At 52.0% G+C, this 16,155-nt stretch overlaps 1 protein-coding gene across 1 annotated transcript in view; it reads left to right on the forward strand.

Moving 5' to 3' along the window:
* Positions 1-2,438: 2,438 nt before the first annotated feature.
* LAMA5 (laminin subunit alpha 5) overlaps positions 2,439-16,155 on the forward strand; it is a 99,655-nt gene continuing 85,938 nt past the window's right edge. Inside the window, exons 1-2 of the mRNA XM_035899275.1 lie at positions 2,439-2,456; positions 6,052-6,204. Of these exons, the coding sequence (XP_035755168.1) occupies positions 2,439-2,456; positions 6,052-6,204 (171 nt within the window). The remainder of the gene's footprint in view (positions 2,457-6,051; positions 6,205-16,155) is intronic.

A 16,155-nucleotide genomic window follows, 5' to 3' on the forward strand; every position in this document is an offset into this window, starting at 1 on the left:
TGTGGCCAGGGGGCCACGGGGCCCCCCCGCCCCCCGCCACCCCTGGCGATCTCCCCCGCATCCCTGCTTGCCCCGGCCACCGCGGCCGGACCCGGTGCAGAACTGGTGTCCAGCAGCTGGCTGGTGGGTTAGCGATGGGGTGCTCTGGGAGGGGGCAGGCAGGGTGGTCCCCGGGGCATCCCCCCCTGCCCAGGCCTGTACGCTGGAGCCGGGAGCCCCCTGAAGCCCCCCGGAGCAGCGGGGCAATGAGGCGCACATGCTCCTTCTCTCCCAGCCTTGCCAGAAGCTACACACGTGAAGTGTGGCTTGCTGAGTTCCCGTGGTGTAATTTTTAAAGTTGTCGGTTCTTTACGTTGACAAAATCCCAGGCAAACCAGCTCCTAAAATTCCTCTGCCAGTCAGAGAATCGCCGTATGATAACTGTGGTAATATTTACCTTTATGGGTCTTCACTCTGCCGTTCCCTCTGTGTTCAGTGGGGCGTTAGGATGAGCAGAGGAGAAAGTTAAGAGGGTGAATTTTACAAGAAAATGTCAGGTGACTGATCTCAGGGGTCCCATTTTAAGCGGACCAGAAGGAGCTTGCAGCCAGGAATGTAGATGGTAAAAACCACTGTGCAGTTTAACAGCCGTGCCTCTCTTGAAAAGAGGAAAGAACAGTTGTAAAAGGGCTTGTAAAACACCAGTTTTTAGTTGCAGGAGCTCCAGACCCGCTGCCCCCCCCTCAGGGCAGCCCAGGCAGGGAAGAGCAGCTCTTGATTTGAAATGCTTTGCAGGCTGAAGCCTGCCAGGGAGCCGCCAGCTGCTGCTCGCCAGCATTTTCTGCTTGTTGCTGATGAGGTTCCCAGTGCCAGTTCACCTGTTGCAATGGAGCAATAAGCTTGTCTGTACCAGTAAGGGAGAGCGAGGGGAAAACTCAGTTTCTCAGATCAAGCCTTTCTTGGCCTTTTGGTAGGGGTGGCTGTGTTATGAGATGATCTCTGAAACATTTTTCTCATTCTGCCCACATTCTCCCGAGTTAGTGCTAGGAATTTTCTGGCTATTGTGTGGTTATGACATGGAATTTTGCCCTGTTTGTAGTAGAAATTCTTGACGGTGTTACCGGATGGCAAAAAGCTGACGTATCCTCCTCTGAGTTTTGCCACCTTTTAAAGTGATGTGTTTCACTTTGCTGCACTGTAAAATAATGTGACTTGAAGAAGCTTTAAGTGCTAGTAGCAGGAGGACTTAGAGGGACCTAGATGTAGTAATTGTGCCTACAGCGAGGCAAAGGTAGGAAGGAAAGGTAAAGAAGTAACTGCTACTGGGTGTGCTTTAAAACAAATGCGAATGATCTGCCAGGCAATACTGGGAGGATAAGACTGCTTGGGAAAGTTGGCAAACTTTGGTATGTGTTTATCGCTCTGTGTCTGTCCACCTGTGCTTTGGCCACGCTGCTAATCCAGCATGACACCGCTCTAAGGATGCTGGTGACTAAAACCCTTCAGGCTGTACCAGGTTTGGGGGCAGTTATAACTCCTTCTTCAAGCGCAGCCCTTTCCTGGCACTGCAGGGTCTGCAGGTCCTCCCCGGCTTCCCCCTGCCACCGAATAGGGCTCAGCTGTGGATTCTACAGCGACGCCCTCCCATCCCCTCTGCAGCTCTGGCACAGGGTCGCTTTGATCCGAGCACCTCTTCCCAGGCCAGCGGTCTTGGGTCAGTCTGAAAGCTTTGGAAAAACCCTTTTGTAGTGGCTCCTTTCCATGACCACAGGCAGCACCTAAAAGGAAGGGGAGGAAATGGGAGGCATCAGAGCAGAGGTCAGAGTTCCCAATTCATCCCCTTTAGGGGTTTCGGCACCACCCGGTGACTAAAGCAAAGAGGGAGGTGGGAGGGAAGTGTTCAATTTGAGCAGACTGAAAGGACAATAAATGAACTCCACGTGTGCGTCCTCGCTGCCCGCGTGCCCCACCAGACTGAGTCCCTTCCCTTCTCCGTTCACCGGCTCGGTGCTGCTTGCACACGGTGCAGCTGTGGTGGAAAGGGGGTTTTGGTCAGGAATTCTGGAAGAATGCCTCTTGGGACCCTCCGAGAGATTTTCACGTGCTGTGGCAGTGCAGAGATGTTTGCTTGACTAAGGACCTAGCATGAACATTAATACAGTCATCTGGTCGATGAGTTCAGTCAGTTCTCTGTTTTCTGCTTGTTTTCATTTGACGTTGTAGAAGGCATTCGGTAAAGGGAGTCCATTGACTTTAAAACATGACAGTCTTAAAATGTCGATAATTGCCAAGCTTTCTGAAGTAATGCTGCCCTCAAGACACTTGCAGTGTTTTTTGGCATAGCTTGTGGGAAGGCTCGAAACCTTTTCAAGGAGTTTCCTTTGCTTTATTCAGGGCTCTTTGGCAGAAGACGGCATTTCTAACTGCGGGGGGGGGGCTTTTCAGTCCGCAAGGGTGCGATGCACAGCGATGCTGAGGTGCGCTGAAAGGGACTCACCATCGAGGTTTGTGTCCCTTGTCCCACTGTCTCATCGGCATGGGCAATCCTACCTTGATGATAATGTCTTGAAGATGAGGCAAAAGAGGGATTATAAGTTTATTTTACTCACTGAGCCTTACTGAAGATGCTCGTAGCTGTCTTCCAAGACAGAGACAGGGCTGTGTGCTTATGTTCCCCAGCCCGCCCAGCTGCCTGGGGGCTGTTCCAGAGACCTGCCAAAGCTGGCAGGGATTGTACGCCGCTCTTGGAGCGAGGCAGGGTTGTAGATGATTACTTTAGTTCAGGAGATTAGTTGTATAACGACAAGGGAAGTTACTAGCATTAATTGAAGCAATTACAGACCTTAGAATTTAAAAACGTGCAACAAACCTCCCTGACTTCAAATCTGTGCTGCTCTTGCTTTGCCTTGCAGCACGGAGCCGTGCTTGCCTGAGCGGCGTTGGTGCTCACCGGAGGCCTTGTCCTGCTCCTCCAGGTGTTGGTAACAGATGTCTCTGAATTAAGTGGCCTTCTCTTTTGGTATCCTGCGGTCATCCGTGACCATCTTGGCCCTGTGCTGATCACCCCTTGTTGTGTCTCCCATGCGTGGCGCTGTGTGGCTGGGGCGAGCTGGCTCAGCCCAGGGCTCTCTGCGGTTTGGGTGATGGTGGGTGGTGTGCCCCTCTGCATGCATCTCTTCTGTGTTTACATATACATTTACATTGGACGGAGTGGTTTACCTGTGGCTGCAGACATGTGGTTTTTAGACCAAGTTGCTGTTGCCTGCAGAAAAGACCCCTGGTGAGACAGCGCGCTTACCTCTGCAGGGACAGCCCCAGTTACAGCTTGCAGGCATGCACTTCCCTTGTCCAAAATACTACTTTTTGCTTTTTTTCCTCGCCCCTCTTACCTCATCCCCAGTGGCCCAGGCTGGGTCATGCTCCCTGTGGTTTTTGGATAAATTAGGTGAGGGAAGCTGAGGCTGGGTCGTGGCAGGGCCAGATAAAGTGGGACAAAGCCATCTGCTTTCCCCGAGGCGAGCCGTGCCAGCAGGGTGCTAGGCTGGGCTTTATGCTCAGGGGAGACTTCAAAGTTCCCATTGACATGAGCGGGAACAGGATCAGGCCTTGCAGGTCCCTGAAAGCTGCCCTCCATTCAAGCCTCCTCCTTATCTCTCTGCAGTTTGCTCTGATAGTGGCAGTTTTATGTTCTCTAAGCTGCCTTGCGACTGCTTGCATTGCTGGAGTTCTTTCTTTGGCGTACCTCGGTGATGCCCCCGCCTCTCCTGCGCTGGCAACCTGCTGTCTCCCCTAAGCCTGTGCCTCACAATTGCTTTTTAATTAAAATCCTCTGCTGATGTCAGAACTCGGCTCCTCCCTGTAGAGACCTGACGCGCTGCGCAGGAGCCCGAGTTGCTCTAAAATAGGAAAAGCTGGAAATGATTCTCATTGGGCTTTAGGTCTGGCTCTAATGAAACAACTAATGAGCAACTGGTGCATCGGAGGGGCTAATTGTGCCTTGAACAGCCAACTTAGTTCAGCTGTTGATGTGTTACCCTGTGGCAGCTACCGCACGCAGGCTGCGCGGCGGTGGCGAGGGATAGCAGCAGGGTTACAAATGTGGCACAGCTGATCCTAATTTTTAGCCCTTTCTTACTACGCTCGAATCGACGGTGGCCCATCAGGGTGAACTTTGGGTTCAAAATGGTTTTCACATCTGTGGCAAGAATTTGAAGTATGAAAACACTTTATTTTTTTGTTACTTATCCCCGTTTTGTAACCTTGCCTGACTTCTCCCCCCACCCCAGCGTGTATCGTGCAGCAGAAATTTCCACACAACCTGTTGCACCGGTTCCTGTTAAGGGCTCGAGCTGAGGAGCTGGGTCAGTTTTATCTGGTCTGCTCTCCCTCCTCGCGTGTTCAGACGAGCCTTGTCCTGACCTCCAAACAGCGGGAGCTCCCTGAATGGGCATCAGGGTTACCTGGGTGGCTTCAGCCGCCCTTTCCTTTGGCCTCGTGCTTGCCCATCTGCTGCTTTCATATCTCTAGAGGAATTAATTGAACGGTGTTCTTGTTCAGGACAATTTGCCTTGCATAATTGCCTGCAAATAACATAGCACATGGCTCTGGGGAAGAATGCAGTGAAATCTCGGTTTTCTTTGCACTGAGATTCCTCCAGAGTTTGGGGGCATCTGGAAAACCACACGCTCTGTGGTGGCCCTGCCTTGTCCCAGCCCAGGGAGGGATGCAGATGGAGCACGCAGGAAGGAGATTGCCTGTCTTGAGATGGTGTACCTGGTATAATATGAAAGCTGGCAAGGGCAGCTTGCTTGCCTGGGGATAACTGTGCCTTTAAAAGGAAAACTGCCTCTCAGAGTCCCCTTCTAGGCTGTTTGTGGCAGCAATTTAAGTGACAGAACAGTGGCTCCACAAAAGAAATAACTTGCCAATATTCAGGGCTGTTTGCAGGTTTCCTTGAGATTTGGGTCAGATTCATTTGTGCATTAAATGGGAAAGAAAGAGTTGCCCCTAACAGCTCGGGTCTTTGTCTGATCCCACTCAGGAGGTGCTGTTAAAGTTGCAGAGCTGTTTTCTCTGGCAACGTGTCCATGGAGCTGACAAAGCCACCCGCACCACAAAAGCAAGGCAGAAAAGTGATTGCAGCCAGGTCCCTGGCCCGCCGACAGCCGGGGCTGCCCCTTTCTGGCCTTGCATGGCAGCATCATCAGCAGAAGGAACTTGGCTGCTAGGCTGTTAGGCTTGAAAACGTAGCTGAAAGGACTGTACTTGTGAAACGACTAGGTTGGCAAGAAACAGATTGCAGGGAGTTGGCCAGAAGAACTGCCAGCCTGGGTCCATAGGAATGGCTGAATGGTGCGGGTCAGGATCTTGGTGGCAGCAGGGGTGTGAGTGGCAGCCTCAGCAGAGGAGCTGGTGGCCCTGGAGCTTCAGCTACTGCTCTCCATGGCAGTGCGGCTTATAGAATCATAGAATCACTTTGGTTGGAAAAGACCTTTAAGATCATCGAGTCCAACCTTTAACCTAGCCCTGCCATCCTACCACTAAATGCTGTCCCTAAGCACCTCATCTATCCTTCTTTTAAATCCCTCCAGGGATGGGGACTCAACCACCTCCCTGGGCAGCCCATTCCAGAGCCTGACAACCCTTTCGGTGAAGAAGTTTTTCCTAATGTCTAGCCTAAACCTGCCCTGGCACAACTTCAGACCATTCCCCCTCGTCCTATCATCCGTTACCAGGGAGAAGAGGGCTTCTCCCTCTCCGTGCTCTTCTGCATCGGGCAACCAGTTCTTTGTGTCTGGGTCCCTCTGCCAACACTCGGCACACATCTGAAATACAGAAGGGGTGCTGCTTAGAGCAGCCCAAATTCTACATTGGGTTGTTTTGGGGGTTTTGAGCTTTTTTCTTGTTCCTTTTTTTCAGTCCATGCTCTAAATTGGTGCAAACAAGAAGTTTATATGTTGATTTGCTTTAGCAGGCTTACACCCTGTATCTTCTGAATTGCTGCGATACCTGTCTTGCTTTGTGACATGTTTTCTGGCTACAGTTAAATGTGATTTCTGTACTTTCCAACAGGGCCAGTACTGCGACATCTGCTCCTCTGCAAACAGCAACAAGGCCCACCCCATAACAAACGCCATCGACGGGACAGAGCGCTGGTGGCAGAGCCCCCCTCTTTCCCGGGGGCTGGAATTCAACCAGGTCAACGTCACTTTGGACCTCGGACAGGTAACCCAAGTCCTTCATGGTTATGTTGTAGACCGTGCTGGCAAGGACCTGCCCCTCTGCTTCTGAAATCCTTGCGTGGTCCTTGCTGGAAGGGTGGGACAAAACCCGCTTGTTTAATGACAGGGCAGGAGGCTCTGGTTAAAATATGGAAGGGAAAACCTTTTGTCTGTCGGTTTGTAGTATTAACTGCAGGCTGTGCTATTTGCGGTTGCTACTTAGGTTCTCCCTAAAAGTTGAGTCACTCATGGAAGCCTACTGTGCTATGCAGGTGCCATTCCCTTAAAGAGGGTACCTGGCTCCCAAAGGGGGATGGTTAGCAAGGCTTCACTCCAGAACACAAAAATACAGCCCTGAGGGATTTAAGGTTGTGTTGTGAAACTTCAGCTGGTGTGGTTAAAACTTTTTAAAAACAGCAAGTCCAGTCCTGAAGATCTTCCTGTCAAAGACAAAGAATGACAATGGATGGTTGGTCTTTAATGCTGGCAAGTCAATGGGAATTAACATTGTAATAGCCTGGCTGCCAGCCCCCATGCCTCCTCTGCTGTGCCTAATTATCCACAGAAGTCTCCCTCTGGAAATGGGTTATTCTCTCTGACTTTCCTCAGTTTAGAGGAAAGGCAGAGGCCAGAAGGCATTTTAAGCCAGAGACCTGAAGGGCTTCAGGATGTGGCTCTGCTTTCTGGTACGGGACCATCGCTCTGGCTGTTGGGTGGGGGAACTGCTGAGTCGGTGTCCACAAAGCCTGGGAGCAGCCCCAGCTCTTAGCCCTTATAATTCAGGATTCAGGGCATTTGCTCTGTGGTGTGTGACAGTTGAGCAGTTAAGTACTGAAGTGCCCCCATGAACAGGTAGGGATGGGCTTTTACCTCCTCGGCTGCCCCTCCCTGAGCTCTGCTGCCAGCCCTGCCCCACCGAAGGCCAGGTTTGGGTCCTCCGTGGCTGGAAGGTCTGTGGGATGGGGCAGTTGTGCGGCTGTGGGCAGCTCGCCCCTTGCATAGGGAACCTGGCTGCTGTGATTGCTCGGGCAGCCTTTCCGGGCTGCATGCACTGCCCCTTTATTTGGGATTTTTGCACCGATTGCAGTGATCTCAAGCCTTGTTGGGCACTGAAGCTTTGCACTGACCTTGCAGGTGGCTTTTTCACCCTCTCTGCTGGAGTAAGGGCTCGTTTGTCACTGCTGTTTGTAAGGCATCTGGCTCCAAAATCTGCAGCTATAGATACCTGGGATGTATTGATGGCGATACCCTTCTGTTAGATGCCTCAAACACGCACTTTAGCCCCCAGGATTGTCTCTGATCCACTCCCTGCCCTGCTGTAGCACTCTCTTGAAGCCTCTCAAACCCCCTCCACAAATTTGTTCTCTCCATGGCTGCCAGCTGCCTAAAGCTGTGCTATACACAGCGCCAGCAAAATACCTCCTAATGCTTGGGGCACATCGTGCATCGCATAATAGCCGTGTGGGCAAAGCCTCCCGGGGCTGCACAGTGTGCCAAGCCTCTTAGCCAACGTAGGTGGCATCTGCCTGTGGCTCTCCAAAACTTCCCAGCTGGCCGGGGTGCGCTGGGTGGGTGGATCGCTTGCACTCCCTCCTCCCACCAAGGGCCAGCGTTGCTTTCTGATCGCTTGCTGCTTCTCTGGAAGGGGATTTTCAAAAGACCAACTCTCCTCGAGAGTTTCTCCTCCTCTTCCTCGTTCTCTCTGGCAACTTTCTGGCTTCAGGCCAGAGCTAACCCAGCCGTGCCGCGCGCTTGCAAGCTGCTGCATTGGGCTCACCTGGGGATTTGCAGCCTTTGCTGAGAGCCAGAGCCTGGAATAATTTGGGGGGGGCTGTAGCACTGCTAAAACTGAGCTGGTGTAAGCTTTTTCTCTCTCCTCCCAAGCCTCTGTATTTGCTGTCGGTACCCCTGGGGGGTGGTGGGATTGCACCATCGCTTCTGCAGGGCTGGCAGCAGAACTTGGGCGCGTGGCGCTGGTTGTGGTTGCTTCACCTGGTGGGTGGGGAGTTTCTCTGGGCTCAGGGATCCGCTGCTTCCCTGCCACCTTTGCAAAGTCGGTGGTTGCCCAGCTGGTCTCAACAGGGGCACAAAACAAAAGCTTCAGCCCGTTTTTAGTGGCTTCCTCTTTATACGTGCCCTTATTGTAGGTAATTGCTATAACAACTTGTTTATGCTCCTGGTGAGAGTCAGTTCTTTGCTTTTCCCTCCTTTGTTTTGGTAGGTCGGGCAACAAAAAAAAAAAAAAGACGAAATGTTACAGAATCGCTAATTTCCTCCTTTTGAAGTTGAGGCTGGTTGAAAGGGTGGAAGATAAAAAGAGGAATTCCTGGGACCCAGCAGGGTCTGCGGGGTGAGTGCTGGATCAGGCCGCCGTACCTGGCAGCCAGGCTTTGCAAATTCCTTGGATACCTGTGGAACAGCGCAGGTAACACCCTCAGAGGCACGTCTGAGAGCAGGGCTTTTTTTGGCTGAAGGCCTCTCCTTGCTCTGTGTAACCATCTAGGGAGCTCTGGGACCAATTAAGATTTAATTTAAGGGACTGGCAGCCACTAAAAAGCTTTTGTCCCTTTTTGGGGGATTGTGAGTGCCTGGAGTGCCGGTGCTGATGGATGGCGTGGTGCTTGGGCAGGGGCTGGCACAGGGGGTCATGGTGCCAGCCCCCTCCCTTGGCTGCTGTGCTTCCCTGCTGTCTTCCTCCCTCTGGAACCACAAGTGCTTAATTACCAGTTGGAATCAGGTTTCCGCAGCATTTGGCAAGGCGGTGGCAACTGGGAGAGGGACAGTTAATTAAGCAGCCTGTTGGTCTTTGCTTTTGCTGGCTGGGAGCTTGCTCTCCTCACAGGGATGTTAAAATCCTATGGGAAGGAGAGAGGGAGGAATTTTCACAGCCGGAAAATAAGTTAAAGAATGGCTCAGGCTGGCCACCCAGCCGGCGTGAGCGTATTAAACACTCTCATCGTGTTGTCTTGGTGCCAGCAGCGCCCTAATCTTAACGGCTTCATCAGCAAGGGGGGATAAGAGCTCCCACCGCGGCATGGGAAGGGCTTGTGTCTGCCTGTGCTGAGGGGGTCGGAGCTGAGTCGCTCCCCTTGGTGCCGTGTCTGTTCCTGCCTCCCTAGGGAGGAGTAATTTTTCCTTTCAGAATTGGTGGGGGGGAAAAGCTGGAAGAGGAGGAAAAGTCACACGAGGGTTCCCATGTCAGACCCGTCTCTGAGAGCCAGAAATACAGCGAACTGCTCCAAGGAGGAAAGTTAAATGGATTTGGGGAGCTGCTGGGGAAGGGACTACAAAGAGAGAATTATTTTTTTTTTCTTGCTTTTAATCATGACCTTGTGCTTAACGCTTTAGCGTATTTAAATGAACGGCTGGGCCACTGCACAGATTTGCTGCAAAATACAACATCACGGCACCACAACGAAGCACGATTTGGGTTTTGCAGGGTGGAAGAAGCGAAGGGTGCTGTGTGCTGGGAGGACACTGGTGTGCGGTGTGGTGTTGCTGGACAGCCTGGATGTGTCCCCAGAACTGGCCATCCTGCCTGGCTTGGAGGGCAAAGGCCCGTGTTGTGATGGAGGCTCCTACGCCTCCCCCAGCACTACTTAGCTCCAAGCTCTTTCCTCTCCTGCCCGGAGCCTCCTGACGGCTGGAAATGGGAAAGTGCCCCTGGTGCAGAGGGGCTGTGCAGGGAAGGGGGGGACGGGCCCCCGTGACTCACGGCTGCCATGGGAATTGTCCCCCGTGATCCTGCTGTGATTAAGTGCCACAGTGGGTGGAGGGGAGGAAAGGGTGTGATGGAAGATTCTTTTTTTTTTTTTTTCCCTTTTTTTTTTTTTTTTTTCCAAGAAGGTCGTTTGAGTCAGAGCTGACAAAAATCAGGAGGTTTAAAGGAAACATGAATGGCTGGCTTCCTGCCAGGGGCTGACATCTTCCTTGCATGAAGGTGAACCCAGGCCAGCCCTTCCTAGAGATGTTTATGGATGGTTGGTGCCTTATGATAAACTCCGTGGGGAGGAATGCTTGCAGCCATGCGAGAGCAGGAGCTTCGTGCCAGTGCTTGCTTGAGGTTAATTACTGCAGTGAGAAGGTGGCTGGATAGCATCCCCCATCTCCCCCCCGCCCCATCCCCAGAGTCTGCTGGCCCCCAGTGACACTAGAGAACAGCAGAATTTCAGACTGACGCTTTCCAGGGAGTTCTGATTTACACCCTGATGGTATTTCATCTGGCAGTGCTGCACAGAGGGCATGCAGCCCCCCTTAACGTGCTGGTCACCGGCAAGAAACCCCTATGCCCGTTTACCTCTGCTGCGAAGGAGAGAAGAGAAACGTCCTCCTTTGGAGAGCTCCAGGCTGTTACTGCTTAAAATGCAGCTCCCTTTGGGGTCAAAAAGAAGGAAAAAAAAAAAAAATAAAGTTGCATTCATTGGTAACTCTCAAAGATAAAAAGGAACTGGAAAGGATTGTGAGCGGAGCTCCCGGGCCGGTTGGAAGGTGTGTTTTGTAGTCACTGTAAGATGTGTCTAGAAAAGGGAGCAGATCGATGGCTTACTGGGTGCTTCGAGAAGCACCTCTTGAGTTTTCTAGTAATTACAATGGGATCTGCCAAAGTTACCATTTTTTCTGGCCTCTGTTGAACCGACTAACTTAGGCTTGCCAGGCTCTCCTAGCTCTAAAGTCAAGGCGTTCCTTGGCGCAGTACACACAGGACGCTTCAGCCCTTGGCCAACAGGCTGCTCTTCTTTCAGTGTGAAACTTCTCTCAAAGGGAGGTGAGGTTTTTATCCTGTGGTGGATTTCCAGGGCATAAACTTACTCCCCTTCCCTCTCACGCTACAATCGTGGCCCCTTGGGACTGGCTTTGCACGGTGGCGCGGGACGCTTGCAGGTTCTGCAAACGTGGCTGAATGCCTGACTTGCACGAACAAGTCAATCCTCTGTGCAAACTACTTTCCTGTTAATGACTATTAAATTCCTACTCATCCCTGATAGTTCTGGGCTGGGTTCTGTGGGTGCAAATGTCACCTGGCCTAATGCTAAAGGAACACCGCTGAACCGGAGCATCATACCTTGTGTGTCCAGGTGCTCCGAAATCATCTTTTGCCTCAGTTTCTAGCCTCCCGTTTGTTTTCATTTAATTGAAATAATAACAGGAGCTGCTGGTGGACATCTTCAGGAGCCCTCTTTGAGAGGCAGCTGGAAGGAAAGCCTTGCAAACCTATGGGCTGAGCCTTACCTCCCTGTCCCCAGCAAAAGCCTTCAGCACACAGGTGAATCTGATGTTTATTCCCTGGCTTGCTTAATTAAAAAATCCTTCTTGATGAGTAAACTCATGAAATCCCAAGGGAAAGCTCATGGTTGTTCTCGAATGGAGCTGTTGTCCTGGTGGCTGCTTTCCTTAGGCTTGGCGTGGGATAGGGGCGATGGTCATCCAAGAAGAATTTTCAGCTGAAAACTGGCTAAATTTCTCCCATCTCTCACCTTCTTCCTTTTGCACCTTGGTTTCAGTTGCTGTGAGAGCTCTTACTGCCTCCAGGCAATGTAGCTGCTGCCTACGTTTCCCTCCGAGGCGTCCTTGTTCATTCTTGCTATACAGGGGGAAACTTGAAACAAGTCTGTTCCTTCCCTTCCCCTCGGTGGGGATGTCTTCTGCATCATTTTCCCCAGCACACATCACTGGGAAATGCACAGCTTCCATTTCTCTCGGGGCCAGGGGCTGCCTTATCTGCCTGGCGTGTGTTTTTCACACAGCATTGCAAGAATGAGTGAAGATTTAAGATTTTTTTTTTTTTTTTTTGTACGTAGCTTTTACTTGTCTTAATTTCTCTTGCTGTAAGGACTACTTGGTCTTTGCCGTGCTGGGGCACCACTGTGGGAAAGGGGTAGGAGGGCTTAGTGACATTTATTGTGAGCTTTTGCACCTCAAGTAAAGGGCCAGGGCGTAAAATCTCTAACAAGGACATTCTCCAAATTGTTCTTTGACTCTTGGAGCAAAAGCAGTATTAAAAATAAAGCACGTTAAGCAGGCTGAGCAGAAAGCCTTTTCGCTTTCAACAGCTGAGCCTGCAGTCTCTTCTCCTGTGTGGAGTCCTCTGCAACTGCCATAAAATCCTCCAAAAAGTAGATCAAGATCTCTGTTTGCCCATTTACAGGCTTCAGAATCCCAGTTCCCCAATCTGCACTGGCCCGTGGCTCCCCTTGAACTACGGAGCTTGCTCGGTGCTGCTGTATTTCAACACGACCGCCGAGTGGAATCGGGGCACACATTTATAATGCTGCGTGGGGGAAAAGCAGAAAAGGTGGAACTGCGAGAGCGTGCCGAGCCCAGGCCTCTGGATCTTCTCCCCTGATATATTTTTCCCCTTTATTGTTTGAAATAACTTTGCCTGTGAAGGCTGTTCTGTTTTCTTCAAAGTTGCAGTTCCCCCGACCTGGAGCAGCGGCTTTTTTTTTTTTTTGTGGTGTGGTTTTGGTTTTTTTTTGTTTGTGCTGATATAGGGAATTTTTTTGCCTTCACTTGGCCCTTCTCGACCTTTCCATGCTTTCTGCCAGCTCCCACTGGATTCCTGGCTCCGAGTGGCTGGGGGGGGGGCGGCCCGGGGGGGGGGGAGTTAATCAAGTGAGGATCTGTCTCCTCTGGCAGCAAGAGCGGACCCATCCTCTCCTTTTCAAACAGCTTTGCCAAGTTGGATGCCAAGTTCCTATCTCCGGGATCCAGAACAGCCAGGGCTGAGACTTCTTTCCTCTTTGCTACTGCTGGCGGTGGTTGCTGTAAGGGAAAATATGTGCAGAATATCCCTTTAAGTAAATCATGGATGACATGTGAATTTTAATTGTACTTCACTTATGTCATGAGCCAGTACTGCTTACGATCAGTTTTCTAGGGCTGCAATGAGTAGATGGTATTTCCCTTGTAACATTTGAGTCCCAAAAGACCTTTCATGCCTCTGAGCATGCACGGGGAAGGCTCCCAGCGGAGCAGGAGGCTCAGGGCAGATCACTTGGTGTTGAGGCACATCTTGTGGCCTCCGAGGAGGGTGTTTCTGCCCGTCCTTTGCATCCTGTACAAATGACCTTGTGCTTCAACGGCTTAATCTTCCCAGAGGCTCTGCTTGCTCTGCCTAGACCTGAACCAGCTCTGGAGAATTCAGGTGTTAAAATAAGCCTCAGCCTCCCCCCTCTCCCCCCCCCTGCCAGAACAGCTCCAGGTAACGTCTGATGAAAGGATAATTGCTCTGTTTCTAAAAACTGTGTGCAAGATTTCCACTGTAATTTCTCCTGAGATATTATTGCTTATTTTTAATTTTGGCGTGATGAGAAACAAGGAGGCTGATGGTGAGGTCTCCTGCCACGGAGCTCCCCCTTCCCTCCAGGCTGCTGGTTCCTGCTCAACTCCCTGGGATTCTTCAAAGGTTGGGAGTAAGCCTCGGGGGCGAGCAGGAGCTGGGGAGAGGTCAGGTGAGCCACAAGCTGGTGTATGGCAAGCTTTAGTTTGTAATGAATAGCTGGAAGGCAAGCCTTCTAATTTCTTGCTGTTCTCCTGGAAAGTGTCTGCTTGGCTGGGCTGGAAAACAAGAGCGTGCCTTGAGTCGGGCGTGAATGTCTGCGGATCGGCGTGCTCCGGGGGTCGGCTTTGTCTGGCCTGTTGGCGGTTCTACCAGGCAAGTTAAAACAGACCAGAACTGTCTAGGTCAGGCCTCTGTTTGCTGGATAGTTGTGTGTGCTCCTACTCCAGGCAGATGTTGCAGGAGCACTTGGTGAAGGTCCCTGCACGCGGCGGAACCAGAGAGGTTCACAGCTCTGACCTGGAGCGTGCTGGCATCCGAGTGAGCGGGTTAGCATTCTCTGCACTTGTCTCATCTCCAAAATGGGAATACTGGACCGATCTCCATCCTTCTGTGTGTGCAGGTGGTGTGCTGGAGCCTGCACAGCACCAGACCAATGGGTACAAAATCGCTTGCAGAAGAGAAGGGTTCCTTGAGTCAAGCGCCCAGGACCACTCTTGGCTTGGCCCTGTGCAGCCCTTCTCTTCTGTCTCCCATCTTCCTCCGGCAAGTGACAGCGTCCCCCACCACTGCTCGGCTGCCCATGAACTCGTGCCCTGAGCACCCCCGGGTGCACACTGTCCAAGCAGAGGGCTGCGAGCCTGGAGGTGATGCTGGTCCCACTCTTCCTGTGGCCCAGGCGTGGGCTGGGAGCCGCGCTTATCCTGTGGCATTGCACCCTTGGTTCGGTTCTCAACGCTTGTCCTGGTGGCGATGAGAAGCCCCTCAAGTGGGCTGTTCCTGCCTCCTGGGGTGGGTTTCCAGGAACCGTCCTTGCCCTCCACGGCTCCGGCACAACTATGTCCTGGCTCAGGTCCACCGGGCTGGCAGGGAGGATGCTAAATAGGCTTCTGATCATCTGCCTAGTCAGCTTCTCTGCTCTTTCAAGCCTGTTCTAGCCCCCTGCACCTTTCTTTTGATGCTTTACCAAGCCTGGCTCAGCCCTGCTTTCATCTCTGCCTTATCCTTTTATTATAGTCATAAACATGGGCCTCCGGGCTGTGCCCAGCCTTGATCCCCAGCCGTTTCCTGTTTTCTGGATTCAGTGCTCTTCAAATTCCAGACCTCCCCTCCTATGTGTGATGCCAAGCAGTGCAATAAATAGTACATTGCTTCCCATTTGATAGAAAATAAAAGGGAGACCCGTAGGAAGACACAAGGTGAGCGGCACATGCCTGGTGTGATTGACGGAAGAGCCTTTCTAAATGGCTGATGAGTGGACTCAAGACCAGTGGCAGCTCATTAGGGAAATGTGACCTGTTCACACAGACCTGGTAACTTGAGTTTTTGCTTCTGGAGGCGTGCTGAGGGGATGGTTAGAGAGGAGAGATTGGCACAGGGGTTTGTTGTACTGGGGGATCCAGGGAGGAGGTTGAGGTCTTCAGAGTGGCCAGTGGACAGTTCTGCACAAGGTGAGAACTTTGGGGCTACCTTGGTCACCAGAGACTCTGATGCATGGACAGTTCTGCACAAGGTGAGGATGGCACAGTGGTTTGGGGCTACCTTGGTCACCAGAGACTCTGATGCAGGTGGGAGGAATGTTTTGGGCTCCGTAGAAGGACTTGCCAAGCATGACTGTAAAAAAAGGTCTTTGTTAATGTGAGATCACCGCTAATGGGAGGTGGGTCTGGATGGTGCCAGCTTCTATTTGTGCAGCACGGGAAGCAATGGTGCCCACCTCTTCCATGTGCCCCAGTCCAGCCCTGTGAATGCTGCTGTGGAAAAGCAGCCACCCAGGGATGGGGAGAGGAGAGGTGGGGCTGTTGGTGCAGTTTAGAGACTCAGCATCTGCTTCCCTTCCCAGTTCTCTTCCAAGATGATTCGTTATGGTCCTGGGGTGGACTGGATGTTGCCTGCTTGATGTTAACAAGGGTGTGCAGCAAGCTGCCTGCCAGCATGGTGGTACCACTGCTGTGATGCCGGGTGGCTCCAGAGCAGCAGGGATGGGGACGTGCTCCTTCCTGCCAGGTCTGCTTGGGGTGATGGCATCTGGCAGAGAGGACGAGCAGGTAATGGGGCCCAGCAATTGCTGCTCTGCCAGGACTTGCTGGGGCTTGTTGGTCAGAGCTCCCGGAGGACAGTGTTAGGATGGTGGTTTTGACAGTCTTGTCCTTCCCTGCATCGAATAACAAAATGCACGTGGGAGATGCAGGTCTCCTGGATGTGGTGGGAAGCTTCATGCCTCTTGTTCCCAGCCACATCTGCCTTGAGGAGCTGTGACTCTGCCCCAGGGTTAAATCGGCTGAGCTCCTCTTTCACGGATACGCTTGGCTGTGTTGCGTGGTGTACACGGTTATCTGGAAGTTAGAACACTTTCACTTGGAATAGGTATCAGTACAGGCTGGGGGCAGAAAGGATCGAGAGCAGCCCTGCCGAGAGGGACTTGGGGGTGCTGGTGGATGAAAAGCTGGACATGAG

Source organism: Egretta garzetta, unplaced genomic scaffold (genome assembly GCF_000687185.1).
Source record: "Egretta garzetta isolate BGI_Z169 unplaced genomic scaffold, ASM68718v1 scaffold158, whole genome shotgun sequence".
Lineage (NCBI taxonomy): Eukaryota > Metazoa > Chordata > Aves > Pelecaniformes > Ardeidae > Egretta > Egretta garzetta.